At 44.3% G+C, this 15163-nt stretch overlaps 1 protein-coding gene across 3 annotated transcripts; it reads left to right on the top strand.

Annotated features, from left to right (window-relative positions):
* Positions 1-103: 103 nt before the first annotated feature.
* On the top strand, positions 104-14963 carry fam53b (family with sequence similarity 53 member B). Of its 3 annotated transcripts, none has more exons than XM_010739442.3 (5): positions 104-219; positions 6457-6692; positions 7515-7569; positions 9214-9980; positions 13762-14963. In XM_010739442.3, exons 2-5 carry the CDS (start codon positions 6603-6605, stop codon positions 14122-14124), a joined length of 1275 nt encoding a protein of 424 aa, XP_010737744.1. In that variant the 5' UTR covers positions 104-219; positions 6457-6602; the 3' UTR covers positions 14125-14963. The 3 variants fall into 3 exon arrangements, with proteins under 3 accessions (XP_010737744.1, XP_010737895.1, XP_010737670.1); XM_010739593.3 differs by having other exon boundaries at positions 141-403; positions 6457-6715; XM_010739368.3 differs by having other exon boundaries at positions 141-403.
* Positions 14964-15163: the final 200 nt, after the last annotated feature.

The following is a 15163-nucleotide window of genomic DNA, read 5'->3' on the forward strand; positions in this document are numbered from 1 at the left end:
TTTTTGTTGAGAAGCTCAAATAAGCCAAATAACAATTAACATCAAACGGCAAGTTTTAGTGGCGCTAATAAGTTATCAGACACCCCCCTCCCTCCAGTCAGAAGTGGTACGGCTCGGTTATGTTGTCACAGGCTCATTAGCGTGCAGACTCGGACAGTAGTGCGCTGTGCTGCTTCAGTGTTGTAGTTTTTTTTCTGCAGGAGCTGCCTGGAGCAGGACGTGAGTTGACCTGCTCGCTTTGCTTCCTGCCTTCCTTGACGCCTTGTTCTTGCCTCTTTTCTCCTGCTTGAAACAAGAAAGAGTCAACCATGGTCCAAGCGACACTAAACTAGAGCTTTTTTACAACGGGTTGTTGTTGTTGTTGTTGTTGGGAGAGAGTCCGAGGCGCTCAACGTGATGTTTTGTGAGTGTTTTTATTTATTTTTATCTTTGCCAAATAAGTTTCTGTGCTGGATAACTTCTTTTTTTCTTTTAAAGTGAGATGCTCCCCCTGTGTTTTTGAAAGTGTGTGATTTCGCATGACACGTCTAATTCAGAGAAGTATCCTTCCTTGTGGAGGACTTAGCTTAGCAACTTTTCCTCATGTGTACTGCCTGAGCCATGTCCCTTCTTTCTTCTGTGTCTGAAGCTATTAACTTACATAAATGCAGCTTGAACTCATTTTTCCTTCTTTTCTCATGTGTTTGCATTGCCACATTCAGTCCATTAACAGTAGTGATGAGATGTTGTAATGAAACAGAAATGTCAGGAGGTTTAAACATGTTCATACATAGGCAGAGTATTTAAAATATCAGCTTTCATGTCAGTATAATCCATTCATCATCTCTGAAAACTTTTGTCTTGTTTGGCATCTGATAATAAGTGTAAACCCTCGATCAGATTAGTTTTTCTATGAAGTTTCTGCAAAGAGATACTACATTCCTTGGATCAAACTGCATTTTATGTGACTTGGCCAGCTTTTGAGGTGGGTTTTCACTCATGCATGGCACACATGGTCAGTGCTGTTTGGCAAATGTCAATAGTTTTTAAACAGCCATAGGGTGTATGCCTTTCTACCGGACACATTATTTGCTCTTTCCCCATAAACCCCAAGTCTTGTATGTTACAGTTTGTGCAGAGGAATGTTGTTGTCTTATCTTTATCTAGCCAACCTTCCCCTTAGGTATGAAGACGGGGCTGGCTGACATACAATCCAACAGATTCTGCAATTTAAGCGCTCGATGGGATCATAAATACAAGAGCCTGTTAAACCTGAACTCCTCAGCGTCCCATGGCCACGATTATGACTTGAATATAACAGTTTTTAAGTAAAGTTTAAGTTCATACATCATTTTGTGTTCATTTCATATTTTTATCATCAGTTTGCTCGTGGCCTTTCTGTTGAGTTCAAAATCCTGTTTGCTCTGTAGCCTGCGTGTAACATTCTGTGAGCTCCCGTCACACCGGCTTCTTTGCCAAACTCATTTCCCTTTCATGAGGGATTTTGGAAAAAGGAGTTTAAGGGACTGTTTGTGCTGGTTACTTGGACAGGCTCGGTTTTCAGGGCCTTTTCCTCAGAAACCGAGAGGCATCCACCTGGAGGGCTGGCAAGCTCATCTTGGAAAAAAAAAAAAAATAGCTCGAGTACAAAAGAGGCTGCCTATCAGAGCTCGCAGATGATTCCTCTTTCCTTTTCATATCCCTGGAAATATTTAGACTAAAATATGAAGAGCTCGTGTACCGTAATGACGTTGTTATGACACAGATCAAACACTCATCTGGAAAAAACTCTGTTTCCTGCCTTTCTCATGTTGTGTCATGTATATATGGTCAGTGGAAATGGAGTGTTGGGGGATGGATAAATTCCTGCGTGTAAAACTCAAGAGCGCTCTTTGCCCCTCCACCCTTAATTTTGATTGAAATCTAATAGGGCTGCATCCACTGGTTGTGACTTATTCTCATTTGGGTCTATTTACATGCGGTGTTCTACTACTGTGGAAGTAGATGGATGTTGTGTCTCCAACCCCTTTTTTTATAATTAGGAGACTTTGTTAGATTTAGCATTCAAGTGGACAGCATTTCTCTCCAACTCGGACAGGTGTGTTGAAAGCCTCGATTACAGAGCTCAACAAAGCTCTTGTTTTGGACAAATGTATACAGTGCAAGTGATTATGTATGAGATAATTAAACAGCAGGCCTGCTTTAAAACGTAGGCCTCCTTGGCTGCCATGCATAGCCATGCTGAGCCTTTGTGTTTATGGTAAGTGGGCAGCTGCATGCTTGTGAGACCTTGGCTGTACCCCAGGCCTTCAACTGAGCCTGATAACTACTATTGAAGCCTCCCAGCCATGCTCATTTCTGACTATTCACTCACTGCTTTACATGTAGAGTGTGCCTCCTGTTTGACATAGCCTAATTTCTGTGAACATGCGGACAGCTGTGGGCTAGCCAGCGCCCGACAATGAGTTTCATGAATTTCTTTTCAGCCAGTCGGGCCGGGGCAAAACTTGGTGGCACCTGCCCTTTGTGGCGCCTAATTAATGACGACACCGACGACAAAGAAAGTTTCGGGTTTCAAAAAAACCTTTTGAATTTTTTACAGTCAAAATGATGCACAGTGCTGCAGGAAAAAGCCAAACTGGTTTGCCGGTTGTCACTCAGTTATCTGTCTTCATTATCGCTGCACGTCTGTCTGCCTTTTTATGACATGCTCTGTCAACAAACCCAACATCTATTATGATGAGAAACTGCTGAGTCCAAATATGGATCCTCTACAATCCATGCAACCCAGAGAAGTAGGCCACGGGAGCCAGAGGAAGCTTTTTAGGAACGTGCATATTTTCTCATACAGGATCTTTCTTTTTGGAAAGGGGACAGCTAAACTTTTACTCGGCATTCCTTTTTCACAAGTGGCATGGTGGTGGCTGAAGAGCAGCACAAATCCCTCAGTTAGGTTTCAAGTCGGGCTGTCTCAGGTGCTCAGCAGATGCTCGGATTACTGAGACGGCCACAATCCTGGGATTGTTGAGCAGCAGGACACAGACACTGATGATTTAGTCACTTTTTTTTTTGTTTTATGTTCTTGTTTCTTATCCCCTTCTCGTCCTACAAGTGTCTTCAGGCACTCACCAGGCCTTCATTGTGAATAAGAAATCATTCTTAATGTCCTGCTGGTAAAATAAAAGTTAATGAATCTGAATGTCAATGGAGGATGTCTGAAAATCAACTTAACATGTTAGCTTTTCATCAGTTTACACAGACTTAAAAAAGTTCTACAAACATGTTAAGCATGTGTGATAAACCTAAAAGTCGTAGTTCACAGATCCATTGCTCAGCAGCCTATACGTAGGCGTAACAACGTTATCAAATGGTGTTGTTTTACACCAGCTGTCCAAGTGCTAAAAAATGGATTAGTATTAGCTCTTATTGTCAGTCAGACACAAAGCTGCCAAATCCGTATGTAATGTTGGTCTAACTAGTGGGATTACAGTCTGAGCGATGTATGCAAAAGCTGCTCTAATTGGGAAACGGAGCCTTCATGGGTGACCACAGTTTAGAGGTCTACTGTAACGGCTTGTTGTCTTTTTGGATTGACCGTTATTTATGAGATGTGTTAATTAAAAATAGTAGACATATAGAAAATGGGGCAAAGACTTTTTCATGCTTATGGATGTCGACCTCTAAAGCAGGCCTCCGTTTTTTAAAATTGACCCAATCTACTATGTGGTTTCCTCTCATGTCTTATCTAGCGCTTTTCTAGGCCCCGTACGATAGCTTGCTATTTCTGACACCCCAGAGCAGCGATGGTTGAAAGGCTTTTGGCGACCACAAAGGAAGCGCGGAGTGCCATCACCTCGTCCAAGGCGGCATTGCTGTTGTCTCTTAGGAAGGCCACTGTCACTGCACACTTTGCTGCAGTCAGTCAGCAAGCCTGTTTGCATGCGATGGAAAGCCACAGCTGAGGGGGAAACGTCCTGCAACGTTCTTCCCCTTCTCAGAGATTAGACTTCTCAGTTGTCACAGTGGTTGCTGCCCCAGCGCAGATAAAGAGCTATCAGGCTGCAGAAGCATAGAGGCTCCCACTGATTCCAGATAATGGCATCGTTTTGGAGGTGACTCGGGTTTTGGTGTCACAGGGGGGAGTGGCGCTCCTTGTGCAGAAACTCTAGATGCCTCATTTGACAGATTATAGTTTCATCTGCATCTTTTGAACTTAGCAGTGCATTCAGTCTGAGATGAGTACCTTGCGTGCATCCATTAAGCACTGGATATCATGCTTTGTTATGTCTTCTACGTTTGATTCACGGCTTTGTCTGTACAGGCTTTGGGGCTAGGTTTGGCTTTTATAATTGTGTGCTCAACTTATGTCATGGAGCTGAGGAATGTTTATAATTATGTTATAAACCTCGCCCATTTAAAGCACTCGGCTCAGATTTATGGGATAAAAACGTAATGCCTGAGCATGAGAAAGATGATAAATTGTTGTGTTACTCTGTGGCCCGACACTCTGGACTCTAAACTGTAAACAACATCCACAGTTAGACTTTTTTCCCCATTTTTCTTTCCTAGGGAAAGAAAACCTCATTTAGTGTTCCTTTTTGTTTGGGTAAACATCATGTTAAAGAGTTTTTCTTCACTTTGCCAATTGAATTTGTTTGGGCGAGGTTTTTTTTTTCTTTCTGTGTCATTGCCAGCTCTATCCATCACTGAGCCATTTAAGGGTAATATATAAACAACGGTTTCCTCCACCCCAGCACGTCCCTAGTTATCTCTGCTGTGTGAAACGCAGATCTGTGTGGTTAATGGTCACGCACACTTATAAGCTGACCTGACCTAGTCCAGCTCCAAGCTTTGATCAAGCTTTCTTTTCTATTCATAGGCTACAAGTCAAAGCTGCCAGACGTCCTTGTAGAACGCTGCCAAAAACATCCTTGTGTTCAAGTTGTTTTCCTGACGTGATAAGTGTTAGTAATGGAAATCATATGCTGAATGCAAACACTACCTCCAGTATGTCACCTCCCTCAGGGTCTTGTGACACCCCCTTTTCCTCCCTCCCTCCCTCCCTCCCTGCCTCCCTCCCTGCACACCCCGCTATCCGCAACCTCTGATGTCGCCTCTTTTGTTTCCCACGGTGTCTCATCTTCTGCACAGAGTGCTCTTTTGTTTCACGTACACCGTCTCCTTTCTGTCCCCCCCCTCTCTTTTTTTGTGTGCTTGCAGTTGTTCTGTCATTCAAACACACACTCTGACCTTGCAGGCATCCACACATCCAGTGCATCCCCCCCCACCCCACCCGACGTCACCTCAAGTGGAACCGATCTGGTGGTAGTAAAAAAAAAAAACTTCTGCGATGATTATATAGGTTTACATCTGCGGCCAATCAGCTGTTTTACTGTAACCGTGGTGCAGCACTAATGCGAAGAGGGTTGTTTTGATAAGCGCAAGGTCAGCTATTCCCAGCCAGCCCCTGAGTATTCAATTACACAACTTTGACTTTGCTCTATTCCTCTCTGTGTGCTCCAGTGTGGAACACTTTGAGGAAACTCGCTCCCTCAAATGATAATCCTCCACATGGACAAGGCAAGAACAAAACGAGGTATAGAGGTTAAATTTTGGCGACGCGGTGGAGAGATATCACGTGCAAAAGTTTAAAAAAAACAACGAAGTCCAAGTTCAACTTACCACGTGAATCAAAGCGAGTGCTTGCTCGCCGCTTTTTTGCTCTGCTCACTTGAGAATCAAATGAGCTTGTCAAACCACCGGCCTCTCTTGAATTTCCACTTTCCATCTTTCACTTTTGTGTACGATGAACAGGTTTGCAGGAGTGGAGAATTACAGCTGAGGACTCGCTGCGCTTTTTGAATGTGTGAGATTAGCTCAAGGGTTCAGTGGAGTACAGTAGAGCTTGGAAGGTGGCTCTGAAAAGTTTGTAACTCGCTCCTTTATGGAGCACGTAGCTGCAGACAGTTTGTAATCACAGTAGCTACAACGCCGTAGACGTTTCTCAACCTGCTGCTGCTGCTGCATAATCCACTTCTTGCTACTTCCATGTACGCGGTAGAGCTATCGCCTCCTCATATCTTTAAAACCCTTATGAACTCAGAATTAGTGTATTTAGCAAAGCAACAGTTGTTTGAAGCGTACTGAGCACACAGATCAAAAGCAAAGACATTATGAAACGATTAAGCTGCAGAATTAGTTTGAGAAGTTTCTGTGGTCGTTATTTTTTTTGCCATGACTCAACTGTGATCAGGACAGTGCTATGAACCCACGTTGAAGGAATCCACTTACCCAAAACATCCATTTTTACCTTGGACTGGGGTTTCTCTGCATTGACCGTGTGTTTCAGAGTCTCCACCGAAAGGATCCGCTCTCCCCAATCCAGCTGGATTGTTCTCTGCTTATTTGCTGGACAGAATGTCAGAAATGTACTGAATTCTAATCCTTGCGCTCATCTTTGTGTGTGTGTCTGCTCAGGATCGGGCCAAGGAGTGAAGTGCATTCCTGAACGAGTTTGAGGGGCTGACTTGTCTTGAGCTTAGGAGAAACCGGCCCGCTCGCACCATGCCCGTCAAGATGGCCGCCAGCTTTTCTTGCCCTCACTGGAACGCTTTGGGACAAGGATGTGCGTTGCCATGGTGATCATATACAAGAAAACACTGGAAAAGAAGGGCGCCGACGATGTAACATCCAAAAGTACAGATTTGGGCCCGGTGAGAAGTTATTTCTTACTTGTGTAAGCATTTTTCTTTCCTGTGTGAAATGTGTTATTTCATGTTTACGCGTAGCCTTGCCAACATGAACCGCACTTGTCAAGAGTGAAGACAACAAGGTGCTGCGGCTAAATCAGGAAATTGTTGCTGGCTACTCATCACTCATACATTGTATTTTCCTATTCTGTTAGAAATTCAGCGTTGCCTTTCTGAATATCAGGAAGCGATATCAAAAGAACTATTTGGACGTTGACTGAGATTAAGGGATGTTTACGAGATGATAATTTCATCATAATACCTGCCAAGGGTTATCAGCAGGGCGTTTGTCATCTGGTGATTAAACCTCAATGTTCTGTTTCTGTTTCACTCCAAATGACAATGGAGCGTTTTAGTCGAGTCAGCCGCTAGGCTGAGCAACTCTGACGCATTTACTAATCAGCATCTATGCAGTAGAAACCGTCGTCCTTCTGCCAGCTCAGAGTGAGAAAATTCCCCCACCAGTGTGGACTGAGTTTGCCCTTTCAGCCACGTGAAATGAAGTCATCATGCTCTGAGACTCAATCGGAGGCATTTATAGTGGAATCTCTCTCTCCCTCTCTCTCTCTGTTGAAGGGGTCGCACTTAGTCTTCATATTTCGGCAACGAAAAATGTGCTATGACATACACTCCCTGGGCGTACGTAGACCAAATCTGACCTTTTTTTTCCCTATACGTTTTTTGTTGATTTTATGGACTGGTTATTGGTAAAACTCATTTTTACTCAAACCTATTTCTGACTTTTGTGGCAAGCTGACTCTCTGAATCTCTCTCGCATTTCTGCAGTTCCAGGCACAGACCATGAGCCAGGGGACTGCACTTTTCTCTTGTGGACTCATGGGTAAGTCTTATCAATATAACCATTCACACTTGTAAGAGTGATATGGAGTATTTCCCAGTAGTTAGGCAACTGTTAGGTAACAAAACAAGGCATAAACCTGTGCACAATAGCCTAACAACATCAGAGATATTAAAGGAATCATACAGCATCTATTCTTTTTGTTGGGCTACTGTTGTCAGTCAGTGTACCTTACTTCGAAGACGTATCGCAACAGTCAAAATGTCAGGTGTTTAGTGACAGCAGTGGTTTCGGGGAACTTGCGTTGGAACATTTTGAGGAATTGTTGGCCACAAGCCAGCCTCTGTTGCATCTGCTTTATGGTCACACGGCATTATGTGAAACATGTCTGACAGGTGTTTCTGTCGAGATGAATGTGTGTTAATAACTACGTGTTAGCGGCTTATCATTAGCAGGGATCTCATGGCACTCCTGCATGCTTTAAAGCTGAGGACGTGTTGTCCTCGCATTGAAAATTTGCTTATGAATACTAACATATCCCAGTTTACCCAGCTGTATGCGTAACTGCCTTCACAGTCTTTGTGTTGTAAGATTAAACCGCTTTCTGTTCGTGCAGTAACTTGGCATCAAGTGTGTTAAACTGGTAAAATCCTGGCACAGAACACAGCAGTACCAGTAGGTGTTGTTAACACCGCCCTTTGTTCTTAGTTCTGCTCGTGTACTGTAGATGGTATTTTGAGGATTTTATGTCCAGTGCGGAAGAATAGACCTTTCGCATTCCAGGAATGGGCAGCGGCTTCAACGTTTAGTATCTGACTCAGAGTTGACTGACCAGTTCAGTTGGCTGACCTATTCAGCTATTCAAGAGAGTTTCTGTTGTGGCAATAACAGGTGGCATGATATTGTGGTGCTGGCGCAGTCGATCAACAACAGCAGATAAGGAGCTGGTCTGATACAGAACTCTTGCAGATCTCAACAAAAGATGTCCGAATGTTTATGATGGGTTATTGACGTTTTATCATACACGGTTTGATATCAAGTTGAGGGTTTTGTGTCGAGTCAGTTAGACTTTAAGCTGTGTTCCCCTTTTGACAATTAGCTGTGCTTACAAACTGCGACACTCAAACTGTGCCTGGAGGACAGGATTTATTTATAGTGCCAGTTACACAAAGCAGCGAGTAGCGTCGATACAAAGTACACATGCTGGGACTAATGTGGTGACCCAGCCGTGTCATGGATGTTGTCCATGTTGAGGTTAGGCCAAACTTAACCTCATGATTGTAAAACCTTGGCACTACTATTTTTTTGTTTTTGTTTTTTTGTGATTCTCATGTTGTGTTCTTCAAAAACAGCTTTTATATTTGCCTTCCAAACAACTTCAAATTAAAAAAAATGAAATCTAATGCTTTAAAAAAACAAAATCTTGTGACATTATGAAATAAAATGCAGCCCTGGAGCGGTAATGACGATGATGTCACTCCTAATGAAAAATAAAGTGTGAAGAGCAGGGACATTTTACAGGCTAATACCAGCTGCAGTGTTAATTTGGCAGAAGTAATGTGCAAATAAATCCTGTAAGAACACACAAAAAGACACAACTACACTGCATGTTGCCTTAAGGAACCTGCTTACAAAAAAAGTTCATGTGTTGTTTTAATCAAAACGAATCCGTTGTTTTTGTTGCAGAGACAAGCCGGTGGCGTGAGGTGGGTCACAGCTGTGCCATACAGCAGAGGCCAGTTGGGACCAGCCTGGAGAGCCTGTGGGATGTCCTGCCTGAGGTGCATAAAAGTTCTGCCCACTGGGATTGGGATGTTGGCTCCACTTCGAGCACAATCACCAGCTTGTTGCAAGACCTCAGCCTGACTGAGGCTGCGTCCTCGCACTCCACCGCACCCCCCAGCAAGCGGCAGTGCCGGTCCCTGTCGTGCTCGGATGAACTCGGCGGTTGCCGCTCTACCTGGCGCCCTCAGGGCTCTCGTGTGTGGACGACGGTGGAGAAGAGGAGGTGCCACAGCGGAGGCAGCGTCCAGCGCGGCGGCAGCATCGGGAACGCGCAGCTCGGCTTCCCAGCCATGCAGCGCAGCTCCAGCTTCAGCCTGCCCGCCCGCTCCAACACTCTGGAGCTGCCCTGCTTCACCCAGCGTCTCCCCTGCCCCTCTGCCTTCACCAGCCTGACGCCCTCCTCCTCCATGCCCCTTTCCTCCGAGCCCTTGGTGCAGCCCCTCTACCTCTCTCATGAACAGATCTGCCTCCCTGAGCCTCGTGGACCCTCGCCACCCAGTTCCCCTGACTCTACTCCAGAGCTGGAGCGTCGTGGTGGACAGGGGGGTCTGGCCCGTAGTCGCTCACAACCGTGCGTCCTCAATGATAAGAAGATTGGTGTGAAGCGCAGAAGACCAGCTGACTCACACAAACAGAGGCCTTCTTTGGACCTGGCCAAGATGACTCAGGTTGGTATTTTTAAAAAAAGAAAAAAACACATCACAAAGAATGAAACCGCTTCGTCTCATATCAGAACAATATAGTCGTCGTTTTATGTGGCATTTATTGATTGGCTTGATCTCGCCACACTGTCCAGTCTCCCTCAGCACCCTCAGGTCCATCAGTCTCACTAACATTAGCTATTATTACTCTGCCGTTTTGGCAATTTGTTCCTTCCATGTTGGATAAACAAACACTTCCAACTAAGGTCACTCCATTGTGTTCGTTCTCCCTCAGCCCACCTCAAAGTGTCTCTGCAGGCATCGCCATTAAATAAAGGCAAACGTTCATTCATGCAGACGTGTTCTGAGTCACATTCCATTACACGGGTGTGTATTTTCACTCACAGAAATAGACACCACGGAGCAAAGAACGCCGATGATTTGATCAAAGCAGAGAAGCCAGATGAGTCTGTATTTATCGAAGAAATGATCTTATGAAACCACCGGCTTAAGTTGATTCACTTCTGCAGTGTTTCAACAGAAACATCTGTTTCATCTGCACATCCTGGCAGGCGTTTTTGTTTCTTCGTCCCACAAGCACAGACACCCATAGTAAAATTTCACACGTACACAGAGTGGATCATAAACACAGAGCTGGTCTTGGCCCCTATGAGAGAGTCACCAAGAGTTCAGCAGTGTCTTAACAGCAGCGCTGCCGTGACAGGACAAGCAGACGCCACACGCGCTCCAAACAGGGACGAGGTCAACGCGAAGAATAGAGCCTCAGGCGAGGCAACTAACAATATTTTCACAGAGGAACGTCAGGGTGCCGAGATTGTTAGCATTGGGTCTGTCCTGCTGTTCATGCATTGTGTTCTCTGTTCTCTGTAAGAGGCAGCTGTGACGCTGGTTTTCAGCTCAGGTGGAAGTAACGAATCCTTTGAAACCACGAGGAACCATTTTTCATTCATTATTATTTATTTAATTATTCGAAAGAGCTTTTTAAATGTATCTCAAGTGACTCCGGTTTAGAGGCCTGGAATAAATGACTTCCAGACTTTTTGGCGCAGTTATCAACTGTACCTCTGGGTTTAGTTGCATCAGTCAATCGCCAAAAAATCAACTGACAACAATTTCCACAAATTGTTTTAAATTCTGCATCAGGCCATTGCCAGTTCCAATTTCTAATAGATATGAGGATTTGTTTTATTTGTTGGACAAAACAAGGCTGAAATTTTCACAATTTTCTGCCATTTAATAGATAAAATAATCATTTGATTGATTTTAACCGTGGAAAAGATGTTCACTTGTGATCATAGACACATAGCACTCAACTCACTCGATGGCGTTATCGTGCTTCACACACGTCACCCTATCAGTATTCAAAGTCACCTTTACTATTCAACGATTGGTCGCAGTGCTGAGTGTGTCTCTAAAGTGTCCTCTCATCCACACGCCACAGCGGTGTAGTTTACCCAGGGAGAAACTGCTACCCTCTGCGTGGCTCACTGCGGCTCCATGAATGTCAGGAAGTAGAGCAGCTGTGGCAGAGGTTATAGATCGTCGCACAGGGGAGATGCGTGTTGGGTAAAGAGATATTGATTTCTGTAAATTCAGCTCAGTGGGTGGATCGCTGCCACAACCGGGCCTCATGAGCTATTGATCAGCTGTTATTGACGGGAGAGTCAAGGTCAGTATAGATGAGGAGACTTTCTGCGCTCTTCTCCATTTCATTCAGCGGGGTGATAGTAGCAGACAAACATGGACACCGGCAGCACTTACTCATGACCCTCACTGTAATGTAGCACTGTAAGTTGTATGGAGGAGGTTTTCTCTCCCTCTACAGAACACGCCACACAAGTTCGAGCCATACTTGGTTTAGTTTATGCCGATGGCAGTGCTGTGCTATAGTCCAGACTACTCAAGAGCCTTATCAGTTTGGTCCCATGGTCTGGGAAAGAAGCCTGACGGAGACTGAAGTGCTAACGCAGATGGCAGCAATGTGATTCTGGCCTAGTGCTGACAAATGTACCCGCTCGACCAGCGCCAAGACAAACATCAGGGCCCCGTTTGATCTACTGCTGCCCAGTGTGTAGACCTTCCTCACTGAGGTGGATCTTAACTTTTACACTGCACTCTTTCTTCTCTACTTTATGCAGAGCTCTCTGGTCCTTGTTTTTGTAATAGAAAATCATCATAATGAGCTGAGCGGATACTTTAACATTTTAAGTAATCAATGATTTCTCATCAGTTGGTTTTGACTGAAATATAACTATTAGATGGACTCACACTTAATTTTTTTTTACAGACATTAATGGCTCCCAGATGATGGACCTTAATGAGTTTTCTGATCCCCTTTAGCACCACCACGAGTTTCACATCTATAAAATGGCCTCACAACTATTTGATTTGTCCCCACGGGGTGAATTGCAGTTACTTTAGTGATCTCTTGACTTTTCTTCTAGGGTCATCACCCACCAGCTCCAAATTTTAATTTGTCCATTGGATCACGACAATACACCTGCAAAACCGCTGGCATTTTCATCGGCCTCAGTTGTGCGTCGTGTTTGGTGCTAATTAGCAGATATTGGCACACGACACGTCAAACTAATGTGTTGCACATGATGAACATTAAGCCTGCTAAACGTCATGCATGTTCGCATTGTCACTGTGAGCATTTTGGCACGCCGCCGTCGGCATTTAATTTAAAGCACATCTGCGTCTAGCACGATTCAGAACACAGTGTTTGTTATTATTTGAACATATAAACAAAGGTTTCGTCTGATTAGTCGAACAACAGCAAATTTACTTTCAAAATTACTTGTTCCGATACAAATTCCAAATATTTGTAGGTTCCAGTTTCTCTAATGTGAGGATTTGTAGCCTATCATTAAAATAAGCAGATCAAAGACAACACTTTGTGCTCTTGGACTTTTAATCTCGAATCATAAAAAAAAAAAAAAGATTAATCTTTAATCTATCGATTAGTTACAGCTGCAGTTCATACACTTGGCTGTAAGCTATATCCCCAACAGTCCCATGCTTGTTAAGTATTACATAAGCACACAAGTGACAGGAGGTTTCACAGAGGCCCTATTCTCCTGTGTCCTTCTGGCCTAACACCGTAGTGGTCAGGCATGAGGCAGCTGTCCTGCCTTCTCCACATTAGCTGTACAGATTGGATAAGCCTCTGTCCATAAAGCCTCCCGCTCCAGCGCGCACAGCTGTCGCAGGACTTGCCTGCAGTCAGCGCTGGCACATGTGGATTTGCCTAAGGAAGATTCTGGGTTTCCCAGATGTATGTGTCCATTGTGCAGTGTCAGTGAAAGGCCAGCAGAGTCAAAAGGCTGACATGAGTGATGTCTGCCCTCTGGGTGTCTGGCCACTTGCTGCCTGGGTTCCCGTTGGACCTCGGATCGCACAGCCTCGCTTGTTCGGATACCAGTTGCTCCAGTATGTAATGTAGGCTAATTTTATACCCTTCAAATCTCGTTACTTTTTTATATTATAGTGGCTGTTGCCCAGTGTCCAGCTCTGACCTCACTGACTCACCCACACACTATGAGTACAGTGGAGGGATTGTTTTCATAAGATGGCTGTATGCTTTTAGTTTTGTTTGTGCCCTAGTTAGGACACGGGTCATAGTCTGAAATGAAGGGAATGGTTTTCATTTCCTTACTAAATATGCCTGCACAATGGAGACTGTGGACTTCTACCAGACCAAAGAATCGACATATTTGTTTAAGTGTATGCTTGTTTCCTTGAAAACATAAACTTCTAAAAACATGACCTTTCTGTCCTCCCACAGAAACTTCGGAATTTCCACAGCCTTAGCTGCCCAGGAATCACAGGCGAAGACAGCTGCGAGTCAAACCAGGCCCTCCTCACTCTCAGGAGCACCGCTCAGTGCGACACCGATGACTCATCTGCAAACGAACTCAGCTTGGAGGACGTTCAGCCTCGGACCAAAGAGGGCGAGATCAGCAGGAACGTGTCGTCGGACCCCACCATCGAGGAGGTGGACTGGAACTCCACGGACTGTGGCGAAGTGACGCCGGGGACGACCAATGGGAAGGACAATGAGCCTCTGTGGGCGGGGCTGTGTAGCATGAGGAAGGACGTGTATCAGCTCGGAGGCGAGCTCGACATTGAGCAAATCGAGAGGAACTGAGCTGGACTGTCTTCCTCTGGGGACGGGGGAGGGGGTGGGTAAAGCTAATTTAGGGGACTGGAAGTTTATCACAAGGTGGTACAGTAAACAGTACTGATAGTCTTAAGGACAAAGCGAGTGGAAAAGCTAATGAAATGAGCGTTCCAGCACTTGTTTTATTTTTTTCTGTTTTGTTTTTTTTTTCTCAAGGAGAGATTGAGCAGGAGCTTTGTGGGCTAAAAGCCCATTTCTGGGGACTTTGTGTAGTCAGAAGCTACTTCCGCGCTGTGCGGTATCTCAACTGTGTCTCAGGAGAACAAGGAAGGTCGGTGAAGACAGATTCAGGTGGAGATAATAAAACTGATCAATAGAAATAGAAAAATATGATATATTAATGTTGGCTCAGAGACTGGGGGTCTTTAACATTTCGTTGTAACCCTGATTACCTTCATTGTACTACACTTGGAGAGAATTCACAGCAGGTTTGTATAAATTCTCTGCACTAGAACAAGCGTCTTTTTCCTCTGACCTTCTTCAATCGTACATGGGTACATGATGGACAGCAATGGAGACTACTTTGAGAGCTACTGTTAGTTAAAGCCCCTTTCACTTTTACTGAGCAACAAGCTGCAAGCACACACACACATACACATATACACACAAACAACCTGTAAAGTCTATAGAGCTTAACATTTCACACAGTAACATCAGGCTTCTCTCTGAGATCTATGCTCCCGTTTGTTTGAGAGAAACTTTGTGATGCTAATTGCGTTAATATTCTTTCTTTTTACGATTTGTAACTACAAAGTTATGGAAAACATGAGCATATTTCTATACAAATAAACACAGTTTTAAATGTGTCACTTTGTAATGCCATTATTTGCTCAGAATGTGAAGCCAATGTTTGATGCATATAAAAGCAGATGTACAGGTACATCTGTGTTAGCCAGTGGTTGAATATAATGTGATGGGACAAGGGCATTTTTGCATAAATACTTTTATTTTCAATACTTTAAAGAACATAAAAGTACAAGAAAGTGCACTTTTATTGCAGGACATC

This window comes from Larimichthys crocea, chromosome XVI (genome assembly GCF_000972845.2).
Source record: "Larimichthys crocea isolate SSNF chromosome XVI, L_crocea_2.0, whole genome shotgun sequence".
Classification (NCBI taxonomy): domain Eukaryota; kingdom Metazoa; phylum Chordata; class Actinopteri; family Sciaenidae; genus Larimichthys; species Larimichthys crocea.

Bases quoted from the DNA above. Each gene is read 5' to 3' on its own strand.
- fam53b (XM_010739442.3), top strand. From the start codon at position 6,603: ATGTGCGTTGCCATGGTGATCATATACAAGAAAACACTGGAAAAGAAG. The intron at 6,693-7,514 runs GTGAGAAGTTAT...GCATTTCTGCAG, and splicing joins AAAGTACAGATTTGGGCCCG to TTCCAGGCACAGACCATGAG. The intron at 7,570-9,213 runs GTAAGTCTTATC...TTTTTGTTGCAG, and splicing joins TTTCTCTTGTGGACTCATGG to AGACAAGCCGGTGGCGTGAG.